General features: G+C 50.2%; 1 protein-coding gene across 2 annotated transcripts; it reads left to right on the top strand.

Annotated features, from left to right (window-relative positions):
• The first annotated feature begins 355 nt into the window (after nt 1-355).
• U2AF2 (U2 small nuclear RNA auxiliary factor 2) lies at nt 356-24,969 on the top strand. 2 transcript variants are annotated; one of them, XM_074531658.1, is made up of 12 exons: nt 356-935; nt 3,467-3,569; nt 3,730-3,762; nt 4,693-4,722; nt 5,454-5,557; nt 7,803-7,954; nt 10,839-10,955; nt 13,017-13,155; nt 15,286-15,365; nt 18,556-18,678; nt 22,323-22,409; nt 24,628-24,969. In XM_074531658.1, exons 1-12 carry the CDS (start codon nt 887-889, stop codon nt 24,952-24,954), a joined length of 1,344 nt encoding a protein of 447 aa, XP_074387759.1. In that variant the 5' UTR covers nt 356-886; the 3' UTR covers nt 24,955-24,969. The 2 variants fall into 2 exon arrangements, with proteins under 2 accessions (XP_074387759.1, XP_074387758.1); XM_074531657.1 differs by lacking the exon at nt 3,730-3,762 and having other exon boundaries at nt 358-935; nt 3,467-3,602.
• The last annotated feature ends 1,117 nt before the right edge of the window (nt 24,970-26,086 follow it).

Below are 26,086 nucleotides of genomic sequence, written 5' to 3'. Positions count from 1 at the left end.
GCCCCAAAATCGGGGCATCCTCAAATCCTCCCCAAATGCCGTCCCAGAACCCCCCCAGATCCCCCGGCCTCACTCCGGGGCTCCCCTCCAGGGAATTTTGAGGCAAAAACCGAAAAAATGGGCAAAAATCCCCCTAGAACGGAAATCCCGCGAGATTCGGGTTCCGCGCGAGATTTCTCGCGGCCACCAGGGGGCGCCATCGCCGCTCGCGGTTCCCGCCAAAACGGTCTTGAGGTGAAAGGGGCGGAGCCAGCAGAGAAAGGGGCGGAGAACACAGAAGAAAAAAGGCGGGGTCATCAGCAGGGGGCGGGGCGCACAGGGAAAGAGGCGGGGCCACACCGGAGGGGGCGGAGCCAACCGGAGGGCCTGGTTTTACCGGGGGACGGCCGCCGGAAGTTGAGCGGCCCCCCGTGGAAGTGACGTAGGAGAGCTGAGGGGGTCTGAGCAGGGACGGGAAGGGGCGAAAAGTGACGGAAAGCGGCGGAAAGTGCCGGGAACGGGAGAGAATCGGGAAGCGGCGAACGGGAACGGGAGAGAATCGGAACGGCGGCGGACGGCGACCGGAAACGGAAAGCGCCGAGCGCGGCCGGAAAACGCCGAACGGAGGCGGAAATCGGCGGAAATACCCGAGCAGTGCCGGAAATCAGCGAGCACCATCGGAAAAACCCGAGCGGTGACGGAAAGGCCCCGAAGCTGCGACGGAAAGTGCCGAGCGCGGCCCGAGCGGCGCCGGAAGTGGCCGAGCGCGGCCGGAAGTGGCCGAGCGCAGCCGAGCGCGGACGGAGCCGCCGCGGCCTGAGCGCGGCCCGGGAGAGGAGCGGGAGGCGGCACCGGGAGCGGCCCCGAGGCACCGCGAGGGCTCGGCCAGGGCTCGGCCAGCGCCGCCATGTCCGACTTCGACGAGTTCGAGCGGCAGCTGAACGAGAACAAGCAAGGTACCGGCCCCGCCCCCCCCCCCCTCCGCGCCTCACGGGGCGACCCCGGCGTGAGGGGATGGGGGGGGGGGGGAGGGGGCGCTGCCCTCAGGGACAGGCCACGCCCCCCGCCCCTCCCCCGCCGCGTGCTTGGGGGGGGGGGTTCCACTTCGGGCCCCCCCTCAATTCGGGGTTCCCCCACATCGGAGCCCCCTCCTCAATTTGTGCTCCCGCCTTTTTGAGTCTCTTCTCAATTTTGGGGTTTCCCCAGTTTTGGGGGTTTTGGCCGCCGCTTAATTTTGGGGACCCCCAGTTGGGGGCCCCCTCCTCAATTTGCGATTTCCTCCATTTTGGTCTCCCCCTCAATTTGGGGGTTCCTCAGATTTTGGCGGTTTTAGAGCCCCCCCTCAGTTTGGGGTTCCCCAGTTTGGAGCCCCCCCCTCAATTTGGGGTTTCCTCAATTTGGGGTCCCCCCAATTTTTAATTCCTCTCAATTCGGGGTCCTCCCAAATTTCGGGGTTCCCCCAATTTGGAGTCCCCCCTTAAATTTTGAGGTTCTCTCCATTTTTGACCCCTTCCTCAGTTTTGGGGTCCCACTTCGTTACCCCTCCTCAATTTGGGGTCCCCACATTTTTGAACCCCCCCCCCAAATGGATCCCCCCAGTTTTGGGTTTGATTTGGGGCAATTCTGGGGCAGTTCGGGGTTATTTTGGGGGGTATTTGGGGTAATCTTGGCGAGAATTTGGGGTAATTTTGGAGAGATTTTGGGGGAGGTTCCGGGGTTGTTTAGGGGGGAATTCGGTGTTTTTTTTGGGGGAATTTGGGGTTAATTTGGGGGAACTTGGGGTTATTTTAGGACTCTGTTTTTTGGGGTTTTTTTTGATTTATTTGGTTTTTTTTGGTTTTTAAGCCCACTTTTCCCTATTTGCCAGAGCACGACATGGAGAACTGGGCGGTTTGGGGTTACTTTGGGGCTCATTTTAGGGTTTTTGCTTCTTTTAAAATTTTATTTAGTTATTGTATCTTTTCAAAATTTTTTTTCATTTTATGGCAATTCTTTTTGCTGTTTTTTTTTTGTATGTTTTTTATTTTTGTTTTATTTTTTGAGCCCTTTCCCAGAGCGTGACAAGGAGAACTGAGCGGTCTGGGGTTATTTCAGGACTCTTCTTTTGGGGCTTATTTTCTTTATATTTTTTTTTTTTTTAGTTTTTTTAGGGTTTTTTTCCCCCTTTTAAAAATTTCTAAGGTATTTTTAAAGTTATTTTTCGATTTTTTTAGATTTTTTTAACCCTTTTTTGGCCATTTCCAGAGCGTGACGAGAACCGAGTGGTCCGGGATTATTTCAGTACTCTGCTTTTGGGCCTTCTTTTGTTTTTTTTTTTTTGTTTTTTTTTTTTCCTTTTAAAAATTCTTGGGGTGTTTTTAAAATTATTTTTCAATTTTTTAACAATTTTTTAACCCTTTTTTTTGCCCATTTCCAGAGCATGACAAGGAGAACCGAGCGGTCTGGGGTTGTTTCAGGACTCTGGATCTTCTTTTATTTTTTTTATTGTTTTTTTTTTAGTTTTTTTTTTTTTCCTTTTAAAATTTTTTGGGGTATTTTTAAAGTTATTTTTCGATTTTTTAATAATTTTTTAACCCTTTTTTGCCTGTTTCCAGAGCGTGACAAGGAGAACCGAGCGGTCTGGGGTTGTTTCAGGACTCTGGGGCTTCTTTTATTTTTTTAATTTTTTTTTTTTAGTTTTTTTTTTTTTCTTTTAAATTTTTTTGGGGTATTTTTAAAGTAATTTCTCGATTTTTAAAAATTTTTTAACCCTTTTTTTTTGCCCGTTTCCAGAGCGTGACAAGGAGAACCGAGCGTTCTGGGGTTGTTTCAGGACTCTGGGGCTTCTTTTATTTTTTTTTATTGTTATTTTTTTAGGTTTTGTATTTTTTTTTCCTTTTAAAATTTTTTGGGGTATTTTTAAAGTAATTTCTCGATTTTTTATAATTTTTTAACCTTTTTTTCTGCCCGTTTCCCAGAGCGTGACAAGGAGAACCGAGCGGTCTGGGGTTGTTTCAGGACTCTGGGGCTTCTTTTATTTTTTTAAATTTTTTTTTATTTTTAGGTTTTTTTTTTTTTAATTTTTGGGGGATTTTTAAAGTTATTCTTCGATTTTTTAATAATTTTTTAACCCTTTTCTTTCCTGTTTCCCAGAGCGTGACAAGGAGCACCGAGCGGTCTGGGGTTGTTTCAGGACTCTGGATCTTCTTTTATTTTTTTTAATTGTTTTTTTTAGTTTTTTTTTTTCCTTTTAAAATTTTTGGGGTATTTTTAAAGTTATTTCTCGATTTTTAATAATTTTTTAACCCTTTTCTTTCCCGTTTCCCAGAGCGTGACAAGGAGAACCGAGTGGTCCGGGATTATTCCAGGACTCTGCTTTTGGGCCTTCTTTTCTTTTTTTTTTTAGGTTTTTTTTTTTTTTTTTCCCTTTTAAAAATTCTTGGGGTGTTTTAAGAGTTATTTTTCAATTTTTTATAAATTTTTTAACCCTTTCTTTGCCCGTTCCCAGAGCGTGACAAGGAGAACCGGCACCGCAAGCGCTCCCACAGCCGCTCCCGCAGCCGCGACCGCAAACGGCGCAGCCGCTCCCGGGAGAGGAGGAACCGCGACCAACGGAGCGTCAGCAGGGACCGACGGCGCCGCAGGTACGGGGGGACATTGGGGACACACCTGGGACACACCTGGGACACATTGGGTACACATTGGGGACACATTGGGGACAGCCCGGGGCAATGGCAGCAGCCGCTCCCGGGAGAGGAGGAACCGCGACCAGAGGAGTGTGAGCAGGGACCGACGGCGCCGCAGGTACATTGGGGACAGTGTGACACACCTGGGACACACCTGGGACACACCTGGGGGACACCTGGGGGACATGGGGACAGTGGGATACACCTGGGACACACCTGGGACAGTGGGATACACCTGGGGGACATTGGGGACACACTGGGGACACACTGGGGCAATGGCAGCAGCCACTCCCGGGAGAGGAGGAACCGCGACCAGCAGGTACGGTGACACCTTGGGGACACACCTGGGACATTGGGGACACCTTGAGGACGTTGGGGACACATTGGGGACACTGGGGACACATTGGGGCAATGGCAGCAGCCACTCCCAGGAGGAGAAACTGTGACCAGCAGGTACGGTCACACCTTGGGGACACACCTGGGACATTGGGGACATTGGGGACACACCTGGGGGACACCTGAGGGACACCTGGGGACAGTGTGATACACCTGGGGCATTGGGGACACACCTCGGACACCTTGGGGACAGTGGGACACACCTGGGACATTGGGGACACATTGGGGACACACCTTGGCACTTTGGGGACACACCTGGAACAGCCTGGGGGACATTGGGGATACATTAGGGACACACTGGGGACACCTTGGGGACACACTGGGGACACACTGGGGACATCGGGGACACACCTGGGATGCACCTGGGACAGTGTGACACATCTGGGGCATTGGGGACACATTGGGGACATTGGGGACACCTTGGGGACATTGGGGGGACATTGGGGACACACTGGGGACACTTTGGGGACACTTGGAGGATATTGGGGTTACCTTGGGGACACTTTGGGGACATCTTGAGGACCTCAGGGACATTTTGGGGACACGTTGGGGACACTTTGGGGACATTTTGGGGACATTTTGGGGACATTTTGGGGACACTTTGGGGACATTTCGGGGGTGCCACCCCCTCTAAACCCCCTCCCCCCCACAGGTCACCCCTGAGCCTCTCGGGACCCCTGAGGTGAGAACAGGGGGATTTGGGGGGGATTTGGGGATTTTGGGGAGATTTTGGGGATTTTGGGGTTTTTTGGGGATTTTTTTTTTTTGGTTTTTTTTTGTGGGTTTTTTTTTTTGGTTTTTTTGTGGGGTTTTTTTGGTTTTTTCAGGGGTTTTTTGGGGTGATTTGGGTGATTTTTTAGAGTGTTTTTGGGGTGATTTGGGTGATTTTTTGGGGTATTTTTGGGTGATTTGGATGATTTTTTTGGGGTATTTTTGGGGTGGTTTGGGTGATTTTTTTGGGGGTATTTTGGGGTGATTTGGATGATTTGGATGATTTTTTGAGGTGATTTGGGTGATTTTTTGGGGTATTTTGGGGTGATTTGGGTGATTTTTTTGGGGTGTTTTGGATGATTTTTTTTGGGTATTTTTGCGTGATTTGGGTGATTTTTTTGGGGTGTTTTTGTGTGATTTGGGTGATTTTTTTGGGGTATTTTGGGTGATTTTTTTGGGGTGTTTTTGGGGTGATTTGGGTGATTTTTTTGGGGTATTTTGAGGTGATTTGGGTGATTTTTTTGGGGTATATTTGGGTGATTTTTTGGGGGTATTTTGGGGTATTTTGGGTGATTTTTTTGGGGTATTTTTGGGTGATTTTTTTGGGGTATTTTTGGGTGATTTTTTTGGGGTGTTTTGGGGTATTTTGGGGGCTGGTTTCTGCAGCCCCCTCCCCAAATTCCCCCCCCTGCCCCTCCCCAGCCGCTCCCCCCGGCACGAGAAAAAGAAGAAAATCCGGAAATATTGGGATGTGCCCCCCCCCGGCTTCGAGCACATCACCCCCATGCAGTACAAGGCCATGCAGGGTGAGAGACCCCTCCCCAAATTCAACAGGGACCCCCAAATCCCCCCCGGCTTCGAGCACATCACCCCCATGCAGTACAAGGCCATGCAGGGTGAGAGACCCCTCCCCAAATTCACCTGGGACCCCCCAAATCCCCCCCGGCTTCGAGCACATCACCCCCATGCAGTACAAGGCCATGCAGGGTGAGAGACCCCTCCCCAAATTCAACAGGGACCCCCCAAATCCCCCCCAGACCCACAGGGACCCCCCAAACCCCACAGGGACCCCCCAAATCCCCCCCGGCTTCGAGCACATCACCCCCATGCAGTACAAGGCCATGCAGGGTGAGAGACCCCTCCCCAAATTCACCCGGGGCCCTTGGGAGCCCCCAGACCCACAGGGAACCCCCAAATCCCCCCCAGACCCACAGGGACCCCCCAAATCCCCCCCAAACCCCACAGGGACCCCCCAGACCCCCCCCAGCCTCAAGCACAAGGCCATGCAGGGTGAGAGACCCCTCCCCAAATTCACCCAGACCCCACCAGGGACCCCCCACAATCTCGCCTAGAGACCCCAGACCCCCCAAAATCCCCTCAAAGCCCCATCAGGGCTCCCCAAATCCCCCCCAAACACCCCCATAACCCCTCTCAGAGACCCCAAACCCCCTCAGAACTCCCCCAAATCACCTCAAAGACCCCTCAGGAGCCCCCAGACCCACCCAAACACCCCCCATAAGCCCTCCCAGGGACCCCAAACAGCCCCAAATGCCCCCCAGGACCCCCCAAATCCCCTCAGGACCACCCAATGACCCATCCCAGGGACCCCAAACACCCCCCATAACCCCTCCCAGAGACCCCAGACCCCCTCAGGACCCCCCCAGACCCCCTCAGGACCCCCATAAATCCCCATTTCCCCCTTTTAGCCGCGGGTCAGATCCCAGCCGTGGGTCTATTGCCCACCATGACCCCCAATGGGCTGGCAGGGACCCCTGCCCCGGTACCCATAACCCCCCAATGACCCCCCAATAACCACCCATAACCCCCCAATGACCCCCCAATGACCCCCAATAACCCATCCCAGAGACCCCAGACCCCCTCAGGACCCCCATAAACCCCCATAACCCCCCCAGTGACCCCCCAGTGACCCATCCCAGGGACCCCAGACCCCCTCAGGACCCCCATAACCCCCCATAACCCCCCAATGACCCCCCAATGACCCCCAATAACCCATCCCAGGGACCCCAGACCCCCTGAGGACCCCCATAAACCCCCATAACCCCCAAATAACCCCCAAACAGCCCCATAACCCCATAATAACCCATCCCAGGGACCCCAGACCCCCATAAATCCCTGTTTAACCCTTTCAGCCGCGGGTCACATCCCGGCCACGGCCCTGCTGCCCACCATGACCCCCAATAACCCCCCAATGACCCCCAATAACCCATCCCAGAGACCCCAGACCCCTTCAGGACCCCCATAACCCCCTGTTTAACCCTTTCAGCGGCGGGTCAGATCCCGGCCACGGCCCTGCTGCCCACCATGACCCCCAATGACCCCCCAATGACCCCCAATAACCCATCCCAGGGACCCCAGACCCCCTCAGGACCCCCATAACCCCCCATAACACCCCATAAATCCGTGTTTATCCCCCCTTTCAGCCGCGGGTCAGATCCCGGCCACGGCCCTGCTGCCCACCATGACCCCCCATAACCCCCCATAACCCCCCAATACCCCATCCCAGAGACCCCAGACCCCCTCAGGACCCCCATAACCCCCTCAGGACCCCCATAAACCCCCATAACCTCCCATTTCCCCCTTTTAGCCGCGGGTCAGATCCCGGCCACGGCCCTGCTGCCCACCATGACCCCCAATGACCCCCCAAATCCCCCTTAAACAGCCCCATAACTCCCCAATAACCCATCCCAGGGACCCCAGACCCCCTCAGGACCCCCATAACCCCCTGTTTAACCCTTTCAGCCGCGGGTCAGATCCCGGCCACGGCCCTGCTGCCCACCATGACCCCCAATGACCCCCCCAGTAACCCATCCCAGAGACCCCAGACCCCCTCAGGACCCCCAGACCCCCTCAATAACCCCTTCAATGACCCCCATTTCCCCCTTGCAGCCGCGGGTCAGATCCCGGCCACGGCCCTGCTGCCCACCATGACCCCCAATGACCCCCCAAATCCCCCCCAAACAGCCCCATAACCCATCCCAGAGACCCCAGACCCCCTCAGGACCCCCATAACCCCCTGTTTAACCCTTTCAGCCGCGGGTCAGATCCCGGCCACGGCCCTGCTGCCCACCATGACCCCCGACGGCCTGGCCGTCACCCCCACGCCGGTGCCCGTGGTCGGCAGCCAGATGACGCGGCAGGCGCGGCGCCTCTACGTGGGCAACATCCCCTTCGGGATTACTGAGGTGATTTGGGGTCAATTCTGGGGGTTTTGGGGTTTATTTGGGGTGATTTATGGGGTTTGGCGGCGCCTCTACGTGGGCAACATCCCATTCGGGATAACCGAGGTGATTTTGGGGTTATTTATGGGGATTTTGGGGTTATTTATGGGGTTTGGGGGCGCCTCTACGTGGGCAACATCCCCTTTGGCATCACTGAGGTGATTTGGGGTGAATTCTGGGCTTTTTGGGGGCGCCTCTACGTGGGCAACATCCCCTTTGGGATCACTGAGGTGATTTTGGGGTGAATTCTGGGCTTTTTGGGGCTTTGGGGCGCCTCTACGTGGGCAACATCCCCTTTGGGATCACTGAGGTACCAGGGCGAAATTTGGGGTGATTTATAGGGATTTTGGGGTTTATTCAGGGGTTTGGGGCGCCTCTACGTGGGCAACATCCCCTTTGGGATAACCGAGGTGATTTGGGGTGATTTGGGGTGATTTATGGGGATTTTGGGGCTTTGGGGTGCCTCTACGTGGGCAACATCCCTTTTGGGATTACTGAGGTGATTTGGGGTGATTTATGGGGATTTTGGGGTGAATTCTGGGGATTTTGGGGTTTGGGGCGCCTCTACGTGGGCAACATCCCATTCGGGATTACTGAGGTGATTTGGGGTGATTTATGGGGATTTTGGGGTGAATTCTGGGGATTTTGGGGTTATTGATGGCGTTTGGGGGCGCCTCTACGTGGGCAACATCCCCTTCGGGATAACCAAGGTACCATGGCAAAATTTGGGGTCAATTCTGGGGATTTTGGGGTTATTTATGGGGTTTGGGGCGCCTCTACGTGGGCAACCTCCCATTCGGGATTACCGAGGTGATTTGGGGTGAATTCTGGGGATTTTGGGGTTTGGGGGCGCCTCTACGTGGGCAACATCCCCTTCGGCATTACTGAGGTGATTTGGGGTCAATTCTGGGGATTTTGGGGTTTGTTTGGGGTGATTTCTGGGGTTTGGGGCGCCTCTACGTGGGCAGCATCCCCTTCGGGATTACTGAGGTGATTTTGGGGTTATTTATGGGGATTTTGGGGCGCCTCTACGTGGGCAACATCCCCTTCGGCATCACTGAGGTACCATGGCGAAATTTGGGGTGAATTCTGGGGATTTTGGGGGTTTGGGGGCGCCTCTATGTGGGCAACATCCCCTTCGGCATCACTGAGGTACCATAGGGAAATTTGGGGTGAATTCTGGGGATTTTGGGGTTTATTTGGGGTGATTTATGGGGTTTGGGGGCGCCTCTACGTGGGCAACATCCCCTTCGGCATTACTGAGGTACCACAGGGAAATTTGGGGTGAATTCTGGGGATTTTGGGGCACCTCTACGTGGGCAACATCCCCTTCGGGATAACCGAGGTGATTTGGGGTGATTTATGGGGATTTTGGGGTTTGGGGGCGCCTCTACGTGGGCAACATCCCCTTCGGCATCACTGAGGTGATTTGGGGTCAATTCTGGGGATTTTGGGGCTATTTCTGGGGTTTGGGGGCGCCTCTACGTGGGCAACATCCCCTTTGGCATCACCGAGGTTCCACAGGGAAATTTGGGGTTATTTATGGGGATTTTGGGGTTTATTTCCTGTTTTTGATCCAAAATTTCTTCGCTCCCCAACCTCCCCGAATTTCCCCGATTCTGACTCCAAAAATTCCCCTTTTCCCTCCCCAAACCCCCGAATTTCCCCATTTCTGACCCAAAATCCCATTTCTCTCCCCGAATTCCCCGTTTCTCACCCAAACCTGGTGGTTTTTTCATCCCGAATTCCCCATTTCTGACCCAAAATCCCATTTTCTCTCTGAATTCCCCATTTCTGACCCAAAATCCCATTTCTCTCCCCAAATTCCCCGTTTCTGACCCAAAATCCCATTTCTCTCCCCGAATTCCCCATTTCTGACCCAAAATCCCATTTTCTCTCCCCGAATTCCCCGTTTCTGACCCAAAATCCCATTTTTCTCTCCCCGAATTCCCCGTTTCTGACCCAAACCTGGTGTTTTTTTCATCCCAAATTCCCCGTTTCTGACCCCAAATCCCATTTTCTCCCGGAATTTCCCCGTTTCTGACCCAAAATCCCATTTTTCTCCCCGAATTCCCCATTTCTGACCCAAACCTGGTGGTTTTTTCATCCCAAATTTTCTGTTTCTGACCCAAAATCCCATTTTCTCTCTGAATTCCCCGTTTCTGACCCAAAATCCCATTTTCTCTCCCCGAATTTCCCGTTTCTGACCCAAAATCCCATTTTCTCTCCCCGAATTCCCCGTTTCTGACTCCAAAAATTCCCATTTTCCCTCCCCAAACCCCCAAATTTCCCCATTTCTGACCCAAACCTGGTGGTTTTTTCATCCCAAATTCCCCATTTCTGACCCCAAAATCCCATTTCTCTCCCCGAATTCCCCGTTTCTGACCCAAAATCCCATTTCTCTCCCCGAATTCCCCGTTTCTGACCCAAAATCCCATTTCCTCTCTGAATTCCCCGTTTCTGACCCCAAAATCCCATTTTCTCTCCCCGAATTTCCCCGTTTCTGACCCAAACCTGGTGGTTTTTTCATCCCGAATTCCCCGTTTCTGACTTCAAAAATTCCCATTTTCCCTCCCCAAACCCCCAAATTTCCCCATTTCTGACCCAAACCTGGTGGTTTTTTCATCCCAAATTCCCCATTTCTGACCCAAAATCCCATTTTCTCTCCCCGAATTCCCCGTTTCTGACTCCAAAAATTCCCATTTTCCCTCCCCAAACCCCCAAATTTCTCCGTTTCTGACCCAAACCTGGTATTTTTTTCATCCCAAATTTTCTGTTTCTGACCCAAAATCCCATTTTCTCCCGGAATTTCCCGTTTCTGACCCAAAATCGCCGTTTTTCACCCCAGGAAGCGATGATGGATTTCTTCAACGCCCAGATGCGCCTGGGGGGGCTGACCCAGGCCCCCGGGAACCCCGTGCTGGCCGTGCAGATCAACCAGGACAAGAACTTCGCCTTCCTCGAGGTCTTTTGGGGCCAGTTCCGGGGAATTTGGGAAAATCGGGGGTTTTGGGGGGAATTTGGGGGGAATTTGGGGGGAATTTGAGGGGATTTGGTGCAATCTGGGAGGGTTTTCCTGCCCCATTCCTGACCCGTTTTTGTGCTTTTTCCCCGTTTCTGACCCATTTTTGGGTTCCCAGCCCCATTCCTGACCCATTTTTGTGTTTTCCTGCCCCATTTTTGGTCTCCTGCCCCATTCCTGCCCCAATTTTGTGTTTTCCTGCCCCATTTTTGTGTTTTCCTGCCCCAATTTTGAGTTTTCCTGCCCCAATTTTGTGTTTTCCTGCCCCATTTTTGGTCTCCTGCCCCATTTCAGACCCATTTTTGTGTTTTCCTGCCCCATTTTTGGGTTTCCTGCCCCAATTTTGTGTTTTCCTGCCCCAATTTTGTGTTTTCCTGCCCCATTTTTGGGTTCCTGCCCCATTTTTGGGGTCCTGCCCCATTTTTGGTCTCCTGCCCCATTTCAGACCCATTTTTGTGTGTTTTTCCCCCATTCCTGACCCGTTTTTTGTGCTTTTTCCCCGTTTCTGACCCATTTTTGGGTTCCCAGCCCCATTTCAGACCCAATTTTGTGTTTTCCTGCCCCATTTTTGGTCTCCTGCCCCATTTTAGACCCATTTTTGTGTTTTCCTGCCCCATTTTTGGGTTCCTGCCCCATTTTTGGGTTCCTGCCCCATTTTTGGTTTCCTGCCCCATTTCAGACCCAATTTTGTGTTTTCCTGCCCCATTTTTGTGTTTTCCTGCCCCATTTCAGACCCATTTTTGTGTTTTCCTGCCCCATTTTTGGGTTCCCAGCCTCATTTTTGGTCTCCTGCCCCATTCCTGACCCGTTTTTGGGTTTTCCTGCCCCATTTTTGGGTTCCCAGCGCCATTTTTGAGTTTCTGCCCCATTTTTGGTCTCCTGCCCCATTTTTGGTTTCCTGCCCCATTCCTGCCCCATTTTTGTGTTTTCCTGCCCCATTTTTGTGTTTTCCTGCCCCATTTTTGGGTTCCCAGCCTCATTTTTGGTCTCCTGCCCCATTCCTGACCCATTTTTGGGTTTCCAGCCCCATTTTTGTTTTCCCACATGCAGTTTTTGTTTCCTGCCCCATTCCTGACCCATTTTTGTGCGTTTTCCCCCATTCCTGACCCATTTTTGTGCGTTTTTTGCCCGTTCCTGACCCGTTTTTGTGCATTTTCCTCGTTTTTGTGCATTTTTCCCCCGTTCCTGCCCCATTTTTGTGCTATTTCCCCATTCCTGCCCCGTTTTTGTGCTATTTCCCCATTCCTGCCCCATTTTTGTGCATTTTCCTCGTTTTTGTGTGTTTTTTGTCCGTTCCTGCCCCGTTTTTGTGTGTTTTTTGCCCATTCCTGACCCGTTTTTGTGCATTTTCCTCATTTTTGTGCATTTCCCCCCATTCCTGACCCATTTTTTTGCGTTTTCCCCCCATTCCTGACCCGTTTTTGTGCATTTTCCTCGTTTTTGTGCATTTTCCCCCATCTCTGACCCATTTTTGTGCGTTTTCCTCATTTTTGTGCATTTTCCCCCATTCCTGACCCATTTTTGTGCGTTTCCCCCGTTCCTGACCCGTTTTTGTGCGTTTTCCCCATTCCTGACCCGTTTTTGTGCATTTTTTCCCCATTCCTGACCCATTTTTGTGCATTTTTCCCCATTCCTGACCCATTTTTGTGCATTTTTCCCCATTCCTGACCCGTTTTTGTGCATTTTCCTCATTTTTGTGCATTTTTCCCCCCATTCCTGACCCATTTTTGTGCTATTTCCCCCCGTTCCTGACCCATTTTTGTACATTTTCCCCATTCCTGACCCGTTTTTGTGCATTTTTCCCCCATTCCTGCCCCCTTTTTGTGGTTTTTCCTCGTTTTTGTGCATTTTTCCCCCATTCCTGACCCGTTTTTGTACATTTTCCCCATTCCTGCCCCGTTTTTGTGGTTTTCCCCCCGTTCCTGCCCCGTTTTTGTGCGTTTTTTCCCCAGTTTTTGTGCATTTCCCCCGTTCCTGACCCGTTTTTGCGGTTTTTGGCCCCAGTTCCGCTCGGTGGACGAGACCACGCAGGCCATGGCGTTCGACGGCATCATCTTCCAGGGGCAGTCGCTCAAGATCCGGCGGCCCCACGATTACCAACCCCTGCCCGGGATGTCTGAGAATCCTTCGGTCTATGTGCCCGGTGAGAGCCCCAAAATCACCCCAAATTACCCCAAAAATATCCCCAAAATCACTGTAAAAATACCCCTAAAATAGCCCCAAAAATATCCCTGAAATCACCCCAAAATCAGCCCCAGCCCCTGCCCGGGATGTCTGAGAATCCTTCGGTCTATGTGCCCGGTAAATCAACCAAAATCCCCTGAAATTACCCCAAAATTACCCTGAAAATATCCCCAAAATCACCCCAAAATTACTGCAAAAATATCCCCGAAATCACCCCAAAAATCACCCTGAAATCACCCCAAAATCAGCCCCAACCACTGCCGGGGATGTCTGAGAATCCTTCGGTCTACGTGCCCGGTAAATCAACCAAAATCACCCCAAATTACTCCAAAAATATCCCTGAAATCACCCCAAAATCACTGCAAAAATACCCCTAAAATAACCCCAAAAATATCCCTGAAATCAGCCCAAAGATATCCCCGAAATCACCCCAAAATCACTGCAAAAATACCCCTAAAATAGCCCCAAAGATATCCCTGAAATCAGCCCAAAATCAGCCCCAACCCCTGCCTGGGATGTCCGAGAACCCCTCGGTCTATGTGCCCGGTAAATCAACCAAAATCACCCCAAATTACCCCAAAAATATCCCTGAAATCACCCCAAAAATATCCCTGAAATCACTGCAAAAATACCCCTAAAATAACCCCAGAAATATCCCTGAAATCAGCCCAAAATCAGCCCCAACCCCTGCCTGGGATGTCCGAGAACCCCTCGGTCTGTGTGCCCGGTGAGAGCCCCAAAATCCCCTGAAATCACCCCAAAATCACTGCAAAAATACCCCTAAAATAGCCCCAAAGATATCCCTGAAATCAGCCCAAAATCAGCCCCAGCCCCTGCCTGGGATGTCCGAGAACCCCTCGGTCTGTGTGCCCGGTAAATCAACCAAAATCACCCCAAATTACCCCAAAAATCGCTGCAAAAATATCCCTGAAATCAGCCCAAAAATATCCCTGAAATCACCCCAAAAATCACCCTGAAATCAGCCCAAAATCAGCCCCAGCCCCTGCCTGGGATGTCCGAGAACCCCTCGGTCTATGTGCCCGGTAAATCACCCAAAATCCCCTGAAATCACCCCAAAATTACCCTGAAAATATCCCTGAAATCAGCCCAAAATCACTGCAAAAATGTCCCAAAAATCAGCCCAAAAATCACTCTGAAATCACCCCAAAATCAGCCTGAAATCAGCCCAAAAATATTGCTGAGATCACTGCAAAAATATCCCCGAAATCACCCCAAAAATATCCCTGAAATCACCCCAAAATCCCCTGAAATCACCCCAAAAATCACCCTGGGACAGCCCCAAAAATCCCCTCAAAAATCCACCCAAAATTTCCCAAATATCCCCCCAAAAACCGCCCCAAAAATCTCTGAAAAATTCCCCAAAAATCAGGGAAGCTCCCAAGTTTTGGGGTGAATTTTGGGGTTCCAGGTGGGATTTTTGGGGTTTTTTGGCCTTTTCCAGGTGTGCATTTTGGGTTTCCAGGTGGAATTTTGGGTTTCCAGGTGTGAATTTTGGGTTCCAGGTGTGAATTTTGGGTTTCCAGGTGTGAATTTTGGGGTTCCAGGTGTGAATTTTCAGGTTCCAGATATAAATTTTGGGTTTCCAGGTGTGAATTTTGGGGTTCCAGGTGTGAATTTCGGTTTTCCAGGTGTGAATTTTGGGGTTCCAGGTGTGAATTTTGGGTTTCCAGGTGTAAATTTTGGGTTTCCAGGTGTGAATTTTGGGGTTTTCAGGTGTGAATTTTGGGTTTCCAGGTGTGAATTTTGGGTTTCCAGGTGTGAATTTTGGGTTCCATGTGTGAATTTTGGGTTTCCCGGTGTGCATTTGGGGTTCCAGGTGTAAATTTCGGGTTCCAGGTGTGAATTTTGGGTTCCAGGTGTGAATTTTGGGTTTTTTTGGCCTTTTCCAGGTGTGAATTTTGGGTTTCCAGGGGTGAATTTTGGGTTTCCAGGTGTGAATTTTGGGTTTCCAGGTGGAATTTTGGGTTTCCAGGTGTGAATTTTGGGTTTCCAGGTGTGAATTTTGATGTTCCAGGTGTGAATTTTGGGGTTCCAGGTGTGAATTTTGGGTTTTTTTGGCCTTTTCCAGGTGTGGTGTCCACGGTGGTCCCGGACTCCGCCCACAAACTTTTCATTGGGGGCCTCCCCAATTACCTGAACGACGACCAGGTGAGGGGGGAGCCCCAAAATCCACCAAAAATTCCCCAAAATCCCCCAAAAAATCCCATCCCTTAAACTGGGGAGGAGACCCCAAATCCCCCAAAAATCCCCCCAAAAAATCCCATCCCATAAATCTGGGGAGGAGTCTCCAAAATCCTTCAAATTCCCCAAAAAATCCCATCCCTTAAACTGGGGAGGAGACCCCAAATCCCCCAAAAATCCCCTTTCCAAAATTGGGGGAAGAGACCCCAAAATTCTCAAAAATCCCCCCAAAAATCCCATCCTTTTAATTTGTGGAGGAGCTCCCAAATTCCCCAAAAATCCCCAAAAAATCCTCCAAAAAATCTCATCCTTTAAATTGGGGAGAAGCCCCCAAATTCCCAAAATTCCCTTAAATTCCCCCAAAAAGCCCCATTCTTTAAACTGTGAAAAAAACCCCAAATTCCCCAAAAACCCCATTTCAAAAATTGGGGGAAGAGACCCCAAAATCTTCCAAAATCCCCCAAAAATCCCATCCCATAAATCTGGGGGAGGAGACCCCAAAATCCCCCCAAAAATCCCCCAAAAATCCCATCCTGTAAATTGGGGAGGAGACCTCAAATTCCCCAAAAAATCCCCCAAAAATCCCATCCCATAAATCTGGGGGAGGAGACCCCAAAATCCCCCCCAAAAATCCCATCCTGTAAATTGGGGAGGAGACCCCAAAATCCTTCAAATTCCCCAAAAATCTCATCCCATAAATCTGGGGAGGAGACCCCAAAATCTTCAAAATTCCTCAAAAATTCCCGTTCTTTTAATTGTGGGGGAAACCCCAAATTCCCCAAAAATCCCCCAAGAATTCCCTCAAAAATTCCATCCTTTAAATTGGGGAAGGGGACCCCAAAATCTTCCAAATTCCTCAAAAATTCCCATCCTTTTAATTGTGGGGGAGACCTCAAATTCCCCAAAAATCCCCCCGAAAATTCCATCCCATAAATCTGGGGAGGAGACCCCAAAATCTTCAAAATTCCTCAAAAATTCCCGTTCTTTTAATTGGGGGGGAAACCCCAAATTCCCCAAAAGTCCTCCCAAAAATTCCCTGCAAAAATTCCATCCTTTAAATCGGGGGAGGAGACCCCAAATCGTCAAAATTCCTCAAAAATTCCCATTCTTTTAATTGTGGGGGAAACCCCAAATTCCCCAAAAATCCCCCCAAAAATTCCATCCTTTAAATCTGGGAGCAGATCCCAAAATCTTCCAAATGGCCCCAAAATTCCCATCCTGTAAATGAGGGGAGGAGACCCCAAATTCCCCAAAAATCCACCCAAAAATCCCCCCAAAAATCCCATCCTTTAAATTTGGGGAGGAGACCCCAAAATCTTCAAAATTCGTCAAAAATTCCCGTTCTTTTGATTGTGGGGGAAACCCCAAATTCCCCAAAAATCCCCCAAAAATCTCCCCAAAAATCCCCCAAAAATCCCCCCAAAATCCCCCAAAAAATCCCCCCAAAAATTCCATCCTTTAAATCGGGGAAGAGACCCCAAAATCTTCCAAATGGCCCCACAAAATTCCCATCCTGTAAACGAGAGGAGGAGACCCCAAGATCCCCAAAAATCCCCCCAAAAATCCCCCAAAAATCCCATCCCATAAATCTGGGGAGGGAAACCCCAAAATCGTCAAAATTCCTCAAAAATTCCCATCCTTTTAATTGTGGGACAAACCCCAAATTCCCCAAAAATCCCCCCAAAAATCCCCCCAAAAATTCCGTCCTTTAAATCGGGGGAGGAGACCCCAAAATCTTCAAAATTCCTCAAAAATTCCTGTCCTTTTAATTGTGGGGGAAACCCCAAATTCCCCAAAAAATCCCCCCAAAAATTCCCTAAAAAATCCCGCAAAATTCCATACTTTAAATCGGGGGAGGAGATCCCAAAATCGTCAAAATTCCCCAAAAATTCCTGTCCTTTTAATTGTGGGGGAAACCCCAAAATTCCCCAAAAATCCCCCCAAAAATCCCCCCAAAAATTCCGTCCTTTAAATCGGGGGGAGGAGATCCCAAAATCTTCCAAATGGCCCCAAAATTCCCATCCTGTAAATGAGGGGAGGAGACCTCAAATTCCCCAAAAAATCCCCCCAAAAATCCCATCCCATAAATCTGGGGAGGAGACCCCAAAATCGTCAAAATTCCTCAAAAATTTCCATCCTTTTAATTGTGGGGGAAACCCCAAATTCCCCAAAAATCTCCCCAAAAAATCCCCGCAAAAATTCCATCCTTTAAATCTGGGAGGAGACCCCAAAATCTTTCAAACGGCCCCAAAATTTCCCATCCTGTAAATGAGGGAAGGAGACCCCAAAATCCCCAAAAATCCCCCCCAAAAATTCCATCCTTTACATCGGGGGAGGAGATCCCAAAATCTTAAAAATTCCTCAAAAATTCCCGTCCTTTTGATTGTGGGGGAAACCCCAAATTCCCCCAAAAATCCGCCCAAAAATTCCATCCCATAAATCTGGAGAGGAGACCCCAAAATCTCAAATTCCTCAAAAATTCCCATCCTTTTAATTGTGGGGGAAACCCCAAATTCCCCAAAATCCCCCCAAAAATTGCATCCATTAAATCGGGGGAGGAGATCCCAAAATCGTCAAAATTGCTCAAAAATTCCATTCTTTTAATTGTGGGGGAAACCCCAAATTCCCCAAAAATCCTCCCAAAAATTCCATCCTTTAAATCGTGGGAGGAGACCCCAAAATCTTCAAAATTCCTCAAAAATTCCCATATTTTTAATTGCGGAGGAAACCCAAATTCCCCAAAAATCCCCCCGAAAATCCCCCAAAAATCCCCCCAAAAATTCCCAAAAATCCCCCAGAAATCCCCCAAAAAATCCCCCCAAAAGTTCCATCCTTTAAATCTGGGGAGGAGACCCCAAAATCTTCCAAATGGCCCCAAAATTCCCATCCTGTAAACGAGGGGAGGAGACCCCAAAATCCCCAAAAATCCCCCCAAAATTCCCCAAAAAATCCCCCAAAATTCCCATCCTGTAAATGAGAGGAGGAGACCCCAAAATCCCCAAAAATCCCCCAAAATTCCCCAAACGGAGCTGAAATCCCGGGAACGGGCCCGGATCCATTGGGACCCCCGGGGTGTTCCCCAGCTCCCGGGGGTGTTCCCAGCCCCAAAAAGGCCCAAATTCGCCCCAAAATGACCCAAAATCCCCAAAATCCGCAGGTGAAGGAGCTGCTGACGTCCTTCGGGCCCCTCAAGGCTTTCAACCTGGTCAAGGACAGCGCGACCGGGCTGAGCAAGGGCTACGCGTTCTGCGAGTACGTGGACATCAACGTCACTGACCAGGTACCAAAACTGCCCAAAATCTGCCCAAAAACTGCCCAAAAATCTGCTCAAAAATGGCCCAAAAACTGCCAAAAAACGGGCTTAAAAATGGCCCAAAACTGCCCAAAAAACTGCTCAAAAATGGCCCAACAAATGGCCCAAAAAAATGCCCCAAATCTGCCCCGGGGCTGAGCAAGGGCTACGCCTTCTGCGAGTACGTGGACATCAACGTCACTGACCCAGGTAATGAAATACACCTGAAACTGCCCAAAATCTGCCCAAAATCTGCCCAAAAATCTGCTCAAAAATGGCCCAAAAAACTGCCCAAAAATGGCCCAAAAATCTGCTTAAAAATTGGCCCAAAAAATGGCCCAGAAACATCTGCCCCGGGGCTGAGCAAGGGCTGCGCCTTCTGCGAGTGCGTGGACATCAACGTCACTGACCAGGTACCAAAACTGCCCAAAATCTGCCCAAAAATGGCCCAGAAACTGCTCAAAAACTGCCCAAAACCTGCCCAAAAACTGCCAAAAAAACTGCTTAAAAATGGCCCAAAAATGGCCCAGAAACATCTGCCCCGGGGCTGAGCAAGGGCTACGCCTTCTGCGAGTACGTGGACATCAACGTCACTGACCAGGTACTAAATACACCCAAAAACTGCTGAAAAACTGCCCAAAATCTGCCCAAAAATCTGCTCAAAAATGGCCCAAAAACTGCCCAAAAAACTGCTCAAAAACTGCCCAAAAATCTGCTCAAAAATGGCCAAAAAACTGCCCTGGGGCTGAGCAAGGGCTGCGCCTTCTGCGAGTACGTGGACATCAACGTCACTGATCAGGTACCAAAATACACCCAAAATTTGCTCAAAATGGCCCAAAAATCTGCTCAAAAATGGCCCAAAATCTGCTCAAAAAACTGCTCAAAAATGGCCCAAAAACTGCCCAAAAAACTGCTCAAAATGGCCCAAAAACCTGCTCAAAAATGGCCAAAATCTGCCCCGGGGCTGAGCAAGGGCTGCGCCTTCTGCGAGTACGTGGACATCAACGTCACTGACCAGGTAATGAAACACACCTGAAATAGCTCAAAATATGCCCAAAAACTGGCCAAAAATCTGCTTAAAAATGGCCCAAAAACTGCCCAAAAAACTGCTTAAAAATGGCCGAAAAAATGGCCCAAATCTGCCCCGGGGCTGAGCAAGGGCTGCGCCTTCTGCGAGTACGTGGACATCAACGTCACTGATCAGGTACCAAAACTGACCAAAAATGGCCCAAAATCTGCTCAAAAATGGCCCAAAAACTGCCCAAAAAACTGCTCAAAAATGGCCCAAAAAACTGCTTAAAGACGGCTTAAAAATGGCCCGAAAATGGCCCAAAAAATGGCCCAAAAAATGCCCCAAATCTGCCCCAGGGCTGAGCAAGGGCTACGCCTTCTGCGAGTACGTGGACATCAACGTCACTGACCAGGTACCAAAACTGCCCAAAATGTGCCCAAAAATGGCCCAAAATTTACTCAAAAATCTGCTCAAAAATGGCCCAAAAACTGCCCAAAAAACTGCTTAAAAATGGCCGAAAAAATGGCCCAAATCTGCCCCGGGGCTGAGCAAGGGCTGCGCCTTCTGCGAGTACGTGGACATCAACGTCACTGACCAGGTACCAAAACTGCCCAAAATGTGCTGAAAAACTGTCCAAAAACTGCTCAAAATCTGCTCAAAAAACTGCTCAAAAATGGCCCAAAAAACTGCTTAAAAATGGCCCAAAAACTGCCCAAAAATCTGCTCAAAAATGGCCCAAAAATCTGCTCAAAAATGGCCCAAATCTGCCCCGGCTGAGCAAGGGCTGCGCCTTCTGCGAGTACGTGGACATCAACGTCACTGACCAGGTACCAAAACTGCCCCAAATCTGCCAAAATCTGCCCAGAAATGGCCCAAAATCTGCTCAAAAACTGCTCAAAAACTGCTCAAAAAACTGCTCAAAAATGGCCAAAAAACTGCTCAAAAATGGCCCAAAATCTGCTCAAAAAGTGCCCCAAAAACTGCTCAAAAATGGTCCAAAAATGGCCAAAAAACTGCCCAGAAACTGCTCCAAATCTGCCCCAAAAACTGCTCAAAACCTGCCCCAAAACTGCCCAAAATCTGCTCAAACACTGCCCAAAAACTGCCCCAAAACTGCCCAAAAACTGCTTAAAAATGGCCCAAAAATGGCCAAAAAACTGCCCAGAAACTGCCCCAAATCTGCCCCAAAAACTGCTCAAAGTCCGCCCCAAACCTTTGCAAATACTGCACAAAAATGGCCCAAAACCGCCCAAAACGGCCCAAAATGAGCGAGGACATGGACATCAACGTCACTGGACCAGGTACCCAAAACCACCCAAAACCTGCCCAAAAATGGCCAAAAACTGCCCCGAAATCTGCCCCAAAAACTGCCCAAAATCTGCCCAAAATCTGCCCAAAATCCACCCAAAACATCCTCCCCAAATCCACACAAAAACCACCCAAAATCTGCCCAAAAATGGCCAAAAAACTGCCCCGAAATCTGCCCCAAAAACTGCCCAAAATCCACCCAAAAAATCCTCCCCAAATCCACACAAAACCACCCAAAATCTGCCCAAAAATGGCCAAAAAACTGCCCCGAAATCTCCCCCAAAAACTGCCCTAAAACTGCCCTAAAACTGCCCAAAATCAGCCCCAATCCTCTCCTGGCGGTCGCAGCCCCCCCAGATTTGGGAGGGGGTCCCCAAAACCCTCCGAAATTTGGGGAGGGGGGTCCTTGAGCCCCTCAAATCTTTTTGGAACCCCAAACTCCCCCCTAAAATCACCCAAAATCCCCCAAAATCCCAGAATTTCCCCCCATTTCTGCCCCAAACCCACTCCTGGGGGTTGCAGACCCCCCCAGATTTGGGGAGGGGTCCCTGATACCCCCAGGTCTTTTTGGAACCCCAAATCCCCCCAAAAATGCCCCAAATCCCCCCCCAAAAATGCCCCAAAATCCAGAATTTCCCCCCGAACCCAGCCCTGCTGGGGTCCCCCAGGGTCGCAGCCCCCCCAGATTTGGGGAGGGGGTCCCAAACCCCCCCTGACCCTCCCCAAATTTTTTTGGAACCCCAAATCCCCCCAAAAATGCCCCAAAATCCCAGAATTTCCCCCCAAACCCAGCCCTGGGGGGGTCCCCCGGGGTCGCAGCCCCCCCAGATTTGGGGAGGGGGTCCCCAAAGCCCCCCCAACCCTCCCCAAATCATTTTGGAACCCCAAAAATACCCCAAAATCCCCCCCAGAAATGCCCCAAAATCCCCGAATTTCCCCCCAAACCCACCCTTGGTGGGGTCCCCAGGGTCGCAGCCCCCCCAAATTTGGGGAGGGGGTCCCCAAACCCCCCCTGACCCTCCCCAAATTTTTTTGGAACCCCAAATCCCCCCCTAAAATCACCCAAAATCCCCCAGAAATGCCCCAAAATCCCCGAATTTCCCCCCAAACCCAGCCCTGGGGGGGTCCCCCAGGGTCGCAGCCCCCCCAATTTGGGGAGGGGGTTCCCCAGCCCCCCCCCCAGATTTGGGGAGGGGGTTCCCCAGCCCCCCCAGATTTGGGGAGGGGGTTCCCCAGCCCCCCCCAGATTTGGGAGGGGGTTCCCCAGCCCCCCCCCCATTTGGGGAGGGGTCTCTGAGCCGTTTCCCCCCAGGCCATCGCGGGGCTCAATGGGATGCAGCTCGGGGACAAGAAGCTGCTGGTGCAGAGGGCGAGCGTGGGGGCCAAGAACGCCACGCTGGTGAGTGAGACCCCTCCCCCAAATTCCAGTAGTGCCAGGATTTGCCCTTCTTTGCCCCCAATTTTCCCCCAATTTTTCCCCAATTTTTCCCCAATTTTTCCCCAATATTTCTCTTTTTTTTCCCCAGTATTTCCATTTTTTCCCCCAATTTTCCCCAATTTTTCCCCTTTTTTCCCCCCAGTATTTCCCATTTTTCCCCCCAATTTTCCCCAATATTTCTCCTTTTTTACCCCTCATTTCCCCCCAATTTTCCCCCCAATATTTCCCTTTTTTTCCCCCTAATATTTCCAATTTTTCCCATTTTTCCCCTATACTCCCCGTTCCCCCCCAATTTTCCCCAATATTTCCCATTTTTCTTCCCCAATATTTCCCATTTTTCCCCAAATTTTCTCCAATATTCTCCAATTTTTCCCCAATTTTTTCCCATTTTCCCCCAATTTTTCCCCAATGTTTTCCATTTTCTTCCCCAATATTTCCCATTTTCCCCAATTTTTCCCCGATTTTTTCCCAATTTTCCCCCAATTTTTCCCCAATATTTCCCTTTTTTTTCCCCAATATTTCCCTTTTTTTTCCCCAGTATTTCCCTTTTTTTCCCCATTATTTCTCTTTTTTTCCCATTTTTACCCCTCATTCCCCCCAATTTTCCCCCAATATTTCCATTTTTTCCCCCTAATATTCCAATTTTTCCCCTATATTCCCCATCCCCCCCAATTTTTCCCCCTTTATTTCCCTTTTTTCCCCCCAATATTTCCCAATTTTCTTCCCAATATTTCCCAATTTTCCCCGATTTTTTCCCATTTTCCCCCAATTTTTCCCCTATATTCCCCATTTCCCCCCAATTTTTCCCCATTATTCCCTTTTTCCCCAAAATTTCTCTTTTTTTCCCCAATTTTTCCCATTTTTCCCCATTTTTACCCAATTTCCCTCCAATATTTCCCTTTTATTTCCCCAATTTTTCCCCAATATTTCCTGTTTTTTCCCCCATTTTTTCCCCAATATTTCTATTTTTTCCCCCAGTATTTCCCTATTTTCCCCCAATATTTCTCTATTTTTCCCCCCATTTTTCCCCATTTTCCCCAAATTCCCCCCAACATTTCCCCGATTTTCCCCCAATATTTCTCTATTCTTTCCCCAATTTCCAACACTCCAATTTCCCCAATTTCCCCGTTTTTTGCCCATTTTCAGAGCACCATCAACCAGACGCCGGTGACGCTGCAGGTGCCGGGGCTGATGAGCCCCATTTTCCCCAATATTTCTCTATTTTTTCCCCAATTTTCCCCCAATATTTCTCTATTTTTCCCCAATATTTCTCTATTTTTTCCCCAATATTTCCCCAATATTTCTCTATTTTTTCTCCAATTTTCCTCCAATATTTCTCTATTTTTTCCCCCATTTTCCCCCAATATTTCTCTATTTTTTCCCCAATATTTTCCCATTTTCCCCCACATTTCCAACACTCTAACTTCCCCAATTTCCCTGTTTTTGCCCCGTTCCAGAGCACCATCAACCAGACGCCGGTGACGCTGCAGGTGCCGGGGCTGATGAGCCCCATTTTCCCCAATATTTCTCCCAATATTTCCCCAATTTTTCCCCAATATTTTCTCTATTTTTCCCCCGATATTTCTCTATTTTTTCCCCAATTTTTCCCCAATATTTCTCTATTTTTCCCCAATATTTCTCTATTTTTTCCCCAATTTTTCCCCAATTTTCCCCCAATATTTCTCTATTTTTCCCAAATTTCCAACACTCCAATTTCCCTGTTTTCCCCGTTCCAGAGCACCATCAACCAGACGCCGGTGACGCTGCAGGTGCTGGGGCTGATGAGCCCCATTTTCCCCAGATTCCCCCCAATATTTCCCCAATTTCCCCCAACATTTCTCTATTTTTTCCCCAATTTTCCCCCAATATTTCTCTATTTTTTCCCCCATTTTTCCCCAATATTTCTCTATTTTTTCCCCAATTTTTCCCCAATTTTCCCCCAACGTTTCTCTATTTTTCCCCCAATTTTTCCCCAATTTTCCCCCAATATTTCTCTATTTTTCCCCATATTTTTCTATTTTTTCCCCAATTTTTCCCCAATTTTTCCCCCATTTTCCCCCAATATTTCTCTATTTTTTCCCCAATTTTTCCCCAATATTTCCCCCAATATTTCTCTATTTTTTCCCCAATATTTCTCTATTTTTTCCCACATTTCCAACACTCCAATTTCCCATTTCAGAGCACCATCAACCAGACGCCGGTGACGCTGCAGGTGCCGGGGCTGATGAGCTCGCAGGTGCAGATGGGCGGGCACCCCACCGAGGTGCTGTGCCTGCTCAACATGGTGCTGCCCGAGGAGCTGCTGGACGACGAGGAGTACGAGGAGATCGTCGAGGACGTGCGGGACGAGTGCGGGAAGTACGGGACCGTCAAATCCATCGAGATCCCGCGGCCCGTGGATGGCGTGGAGGTGCCAGGGTGTGGCAAGGTGAGAGAATGGAGATACGGGGTTACCTGTGTGCCCAGGTGTGCCCAGGTGTGCTGGAAACAGGTACTGGGGGGATAGGAAAGGGTTAAATCCATTGAGATCCCCGGCCTGTGGATGGAGTGGAGGTGCCAGGGTGTGGCAAGGTGAGAATTCAGAGATATCAGCTCACCTGTGTGCCCAGGTGTGCTGGGAATGGGCTGGAACAGGTACTGGGGGGAGAGGAAAGGGTTAAATCCATCGAGATCCATCAAGATCCCCAGCCCGTGGACGGCGTGGAGGTGCCCGGCTGTGGGAAGGTGAGAATTTGGAGATACAGGGTCATCTGTGTGCCCAGGTGTGCCCAGGTGTGCTGGGAATGGGCTGGGAACGGGTACTGGGGGGATAGGAAAGGGTTAAATCCATCGAGATCCCTGCGGCCCGTGGATGGAGTGGAGGTGCCCGGGTGTGGCAAGGTGAGAGAATGGAGATACGGGGTTACCTGTGTGCCCAGGTGTGCTGGGAATGGGCAGGGAAAGGGTTAAATCCATCGAGATCCATCGAGATCCCGCGGCCCGTGGATGGAGTCGAGGTGCCCGGGTGTGGCAAGGTGAGAATTCAGAGATATGGGGTTACCTGTGTGCCCAGGTGTGCCCAGGTGTGATGGAACGGGCAGGGAAAGGGTTAAATCCATCGAGATCCATCGAGATCCCGCGGCCCGTGGATGGAGTGGAGGTGCCCAGGTGTGGGAAGGTGAGAGATGGGAGATACGGGGTCACCTGTGTGCCCAGGTGTGCCCAGGTGTGCCCAGAACAGGCAGGGAAAGGGTTAAATCCATCGAGATCCCGCGGCCCGTGGACGGCGTGGAGGTGCCCGGGTGTGGGAAGGTGAGATACGGGGTTACCTGTGTGCCCAGGTGTGCCCAGGTGTGCCCAGGTGTGATCTGTCCATGCCCAGGTGTGCCCAGGTGTGCCCAGGTGTGCTGGGAACAGGCAGGGAATGGGTTAAAGAACGGAGATTTTGGGGTCTGTGAAGGCTCCAGGGTGTGGCAAGGTGAGAATTTGAAATACGGGGTTACCTGTGTGCCCAGGTGTGCCCAGGTGTGCCCAGGTGTGCCCAGGTGTGATCTGTCCATGCCCAGGTGTGCCCAGGGGTGCCCAGGGGTGCCCAGGGGTGCCCCAGGTGTGCCCTCACTGACCCCAAATCCCCCTGAAATCACCCCAAAATGACACAG

Source organism: Zonotrichia albicollis, chromosome 38 (genome assembly GCF_047830755.1).
Source record: "Zonotrichia albicollis isolate bZonAlb1 chromosome 38, bZonAlb1.hap1, whole genome shotgun sequence".
NCBI classification, from domain to species: Eukaryota; Metazoa; Chordata; class Aves; order Passeriformes; family Passerellidae; genus Zonotrichia; species Zonotrichia albicollis.
This window is presented reverse-complemented; position numbering and strand designations above follow the sequence as displayed.

Bases quoted from the DNA above. Each gene is read 5' to 3' on its own strand.
- U2AF2 (XM_074531658.1), top strand. From the start codon at position 887: ATGTCCGACTTCGACGAGTTCGAGCGGCAGCTGAACGAGAACAAGCAA. The intron at 3,763-4,692 runs GTACATTGGGGA...TCCCCCCCACAG, and splicing joins AGGGACCGACGGCGCCGCAG to GTCACCCCTGAGCCTCTCGG. The intron at 15,366-18,555 runs GTGAGGGGGGAG...CAAAATCCGCAG, and splicing joins ATTACCTGAACGACGACCAG to GTGAAGGAGCTGCTGACGTC.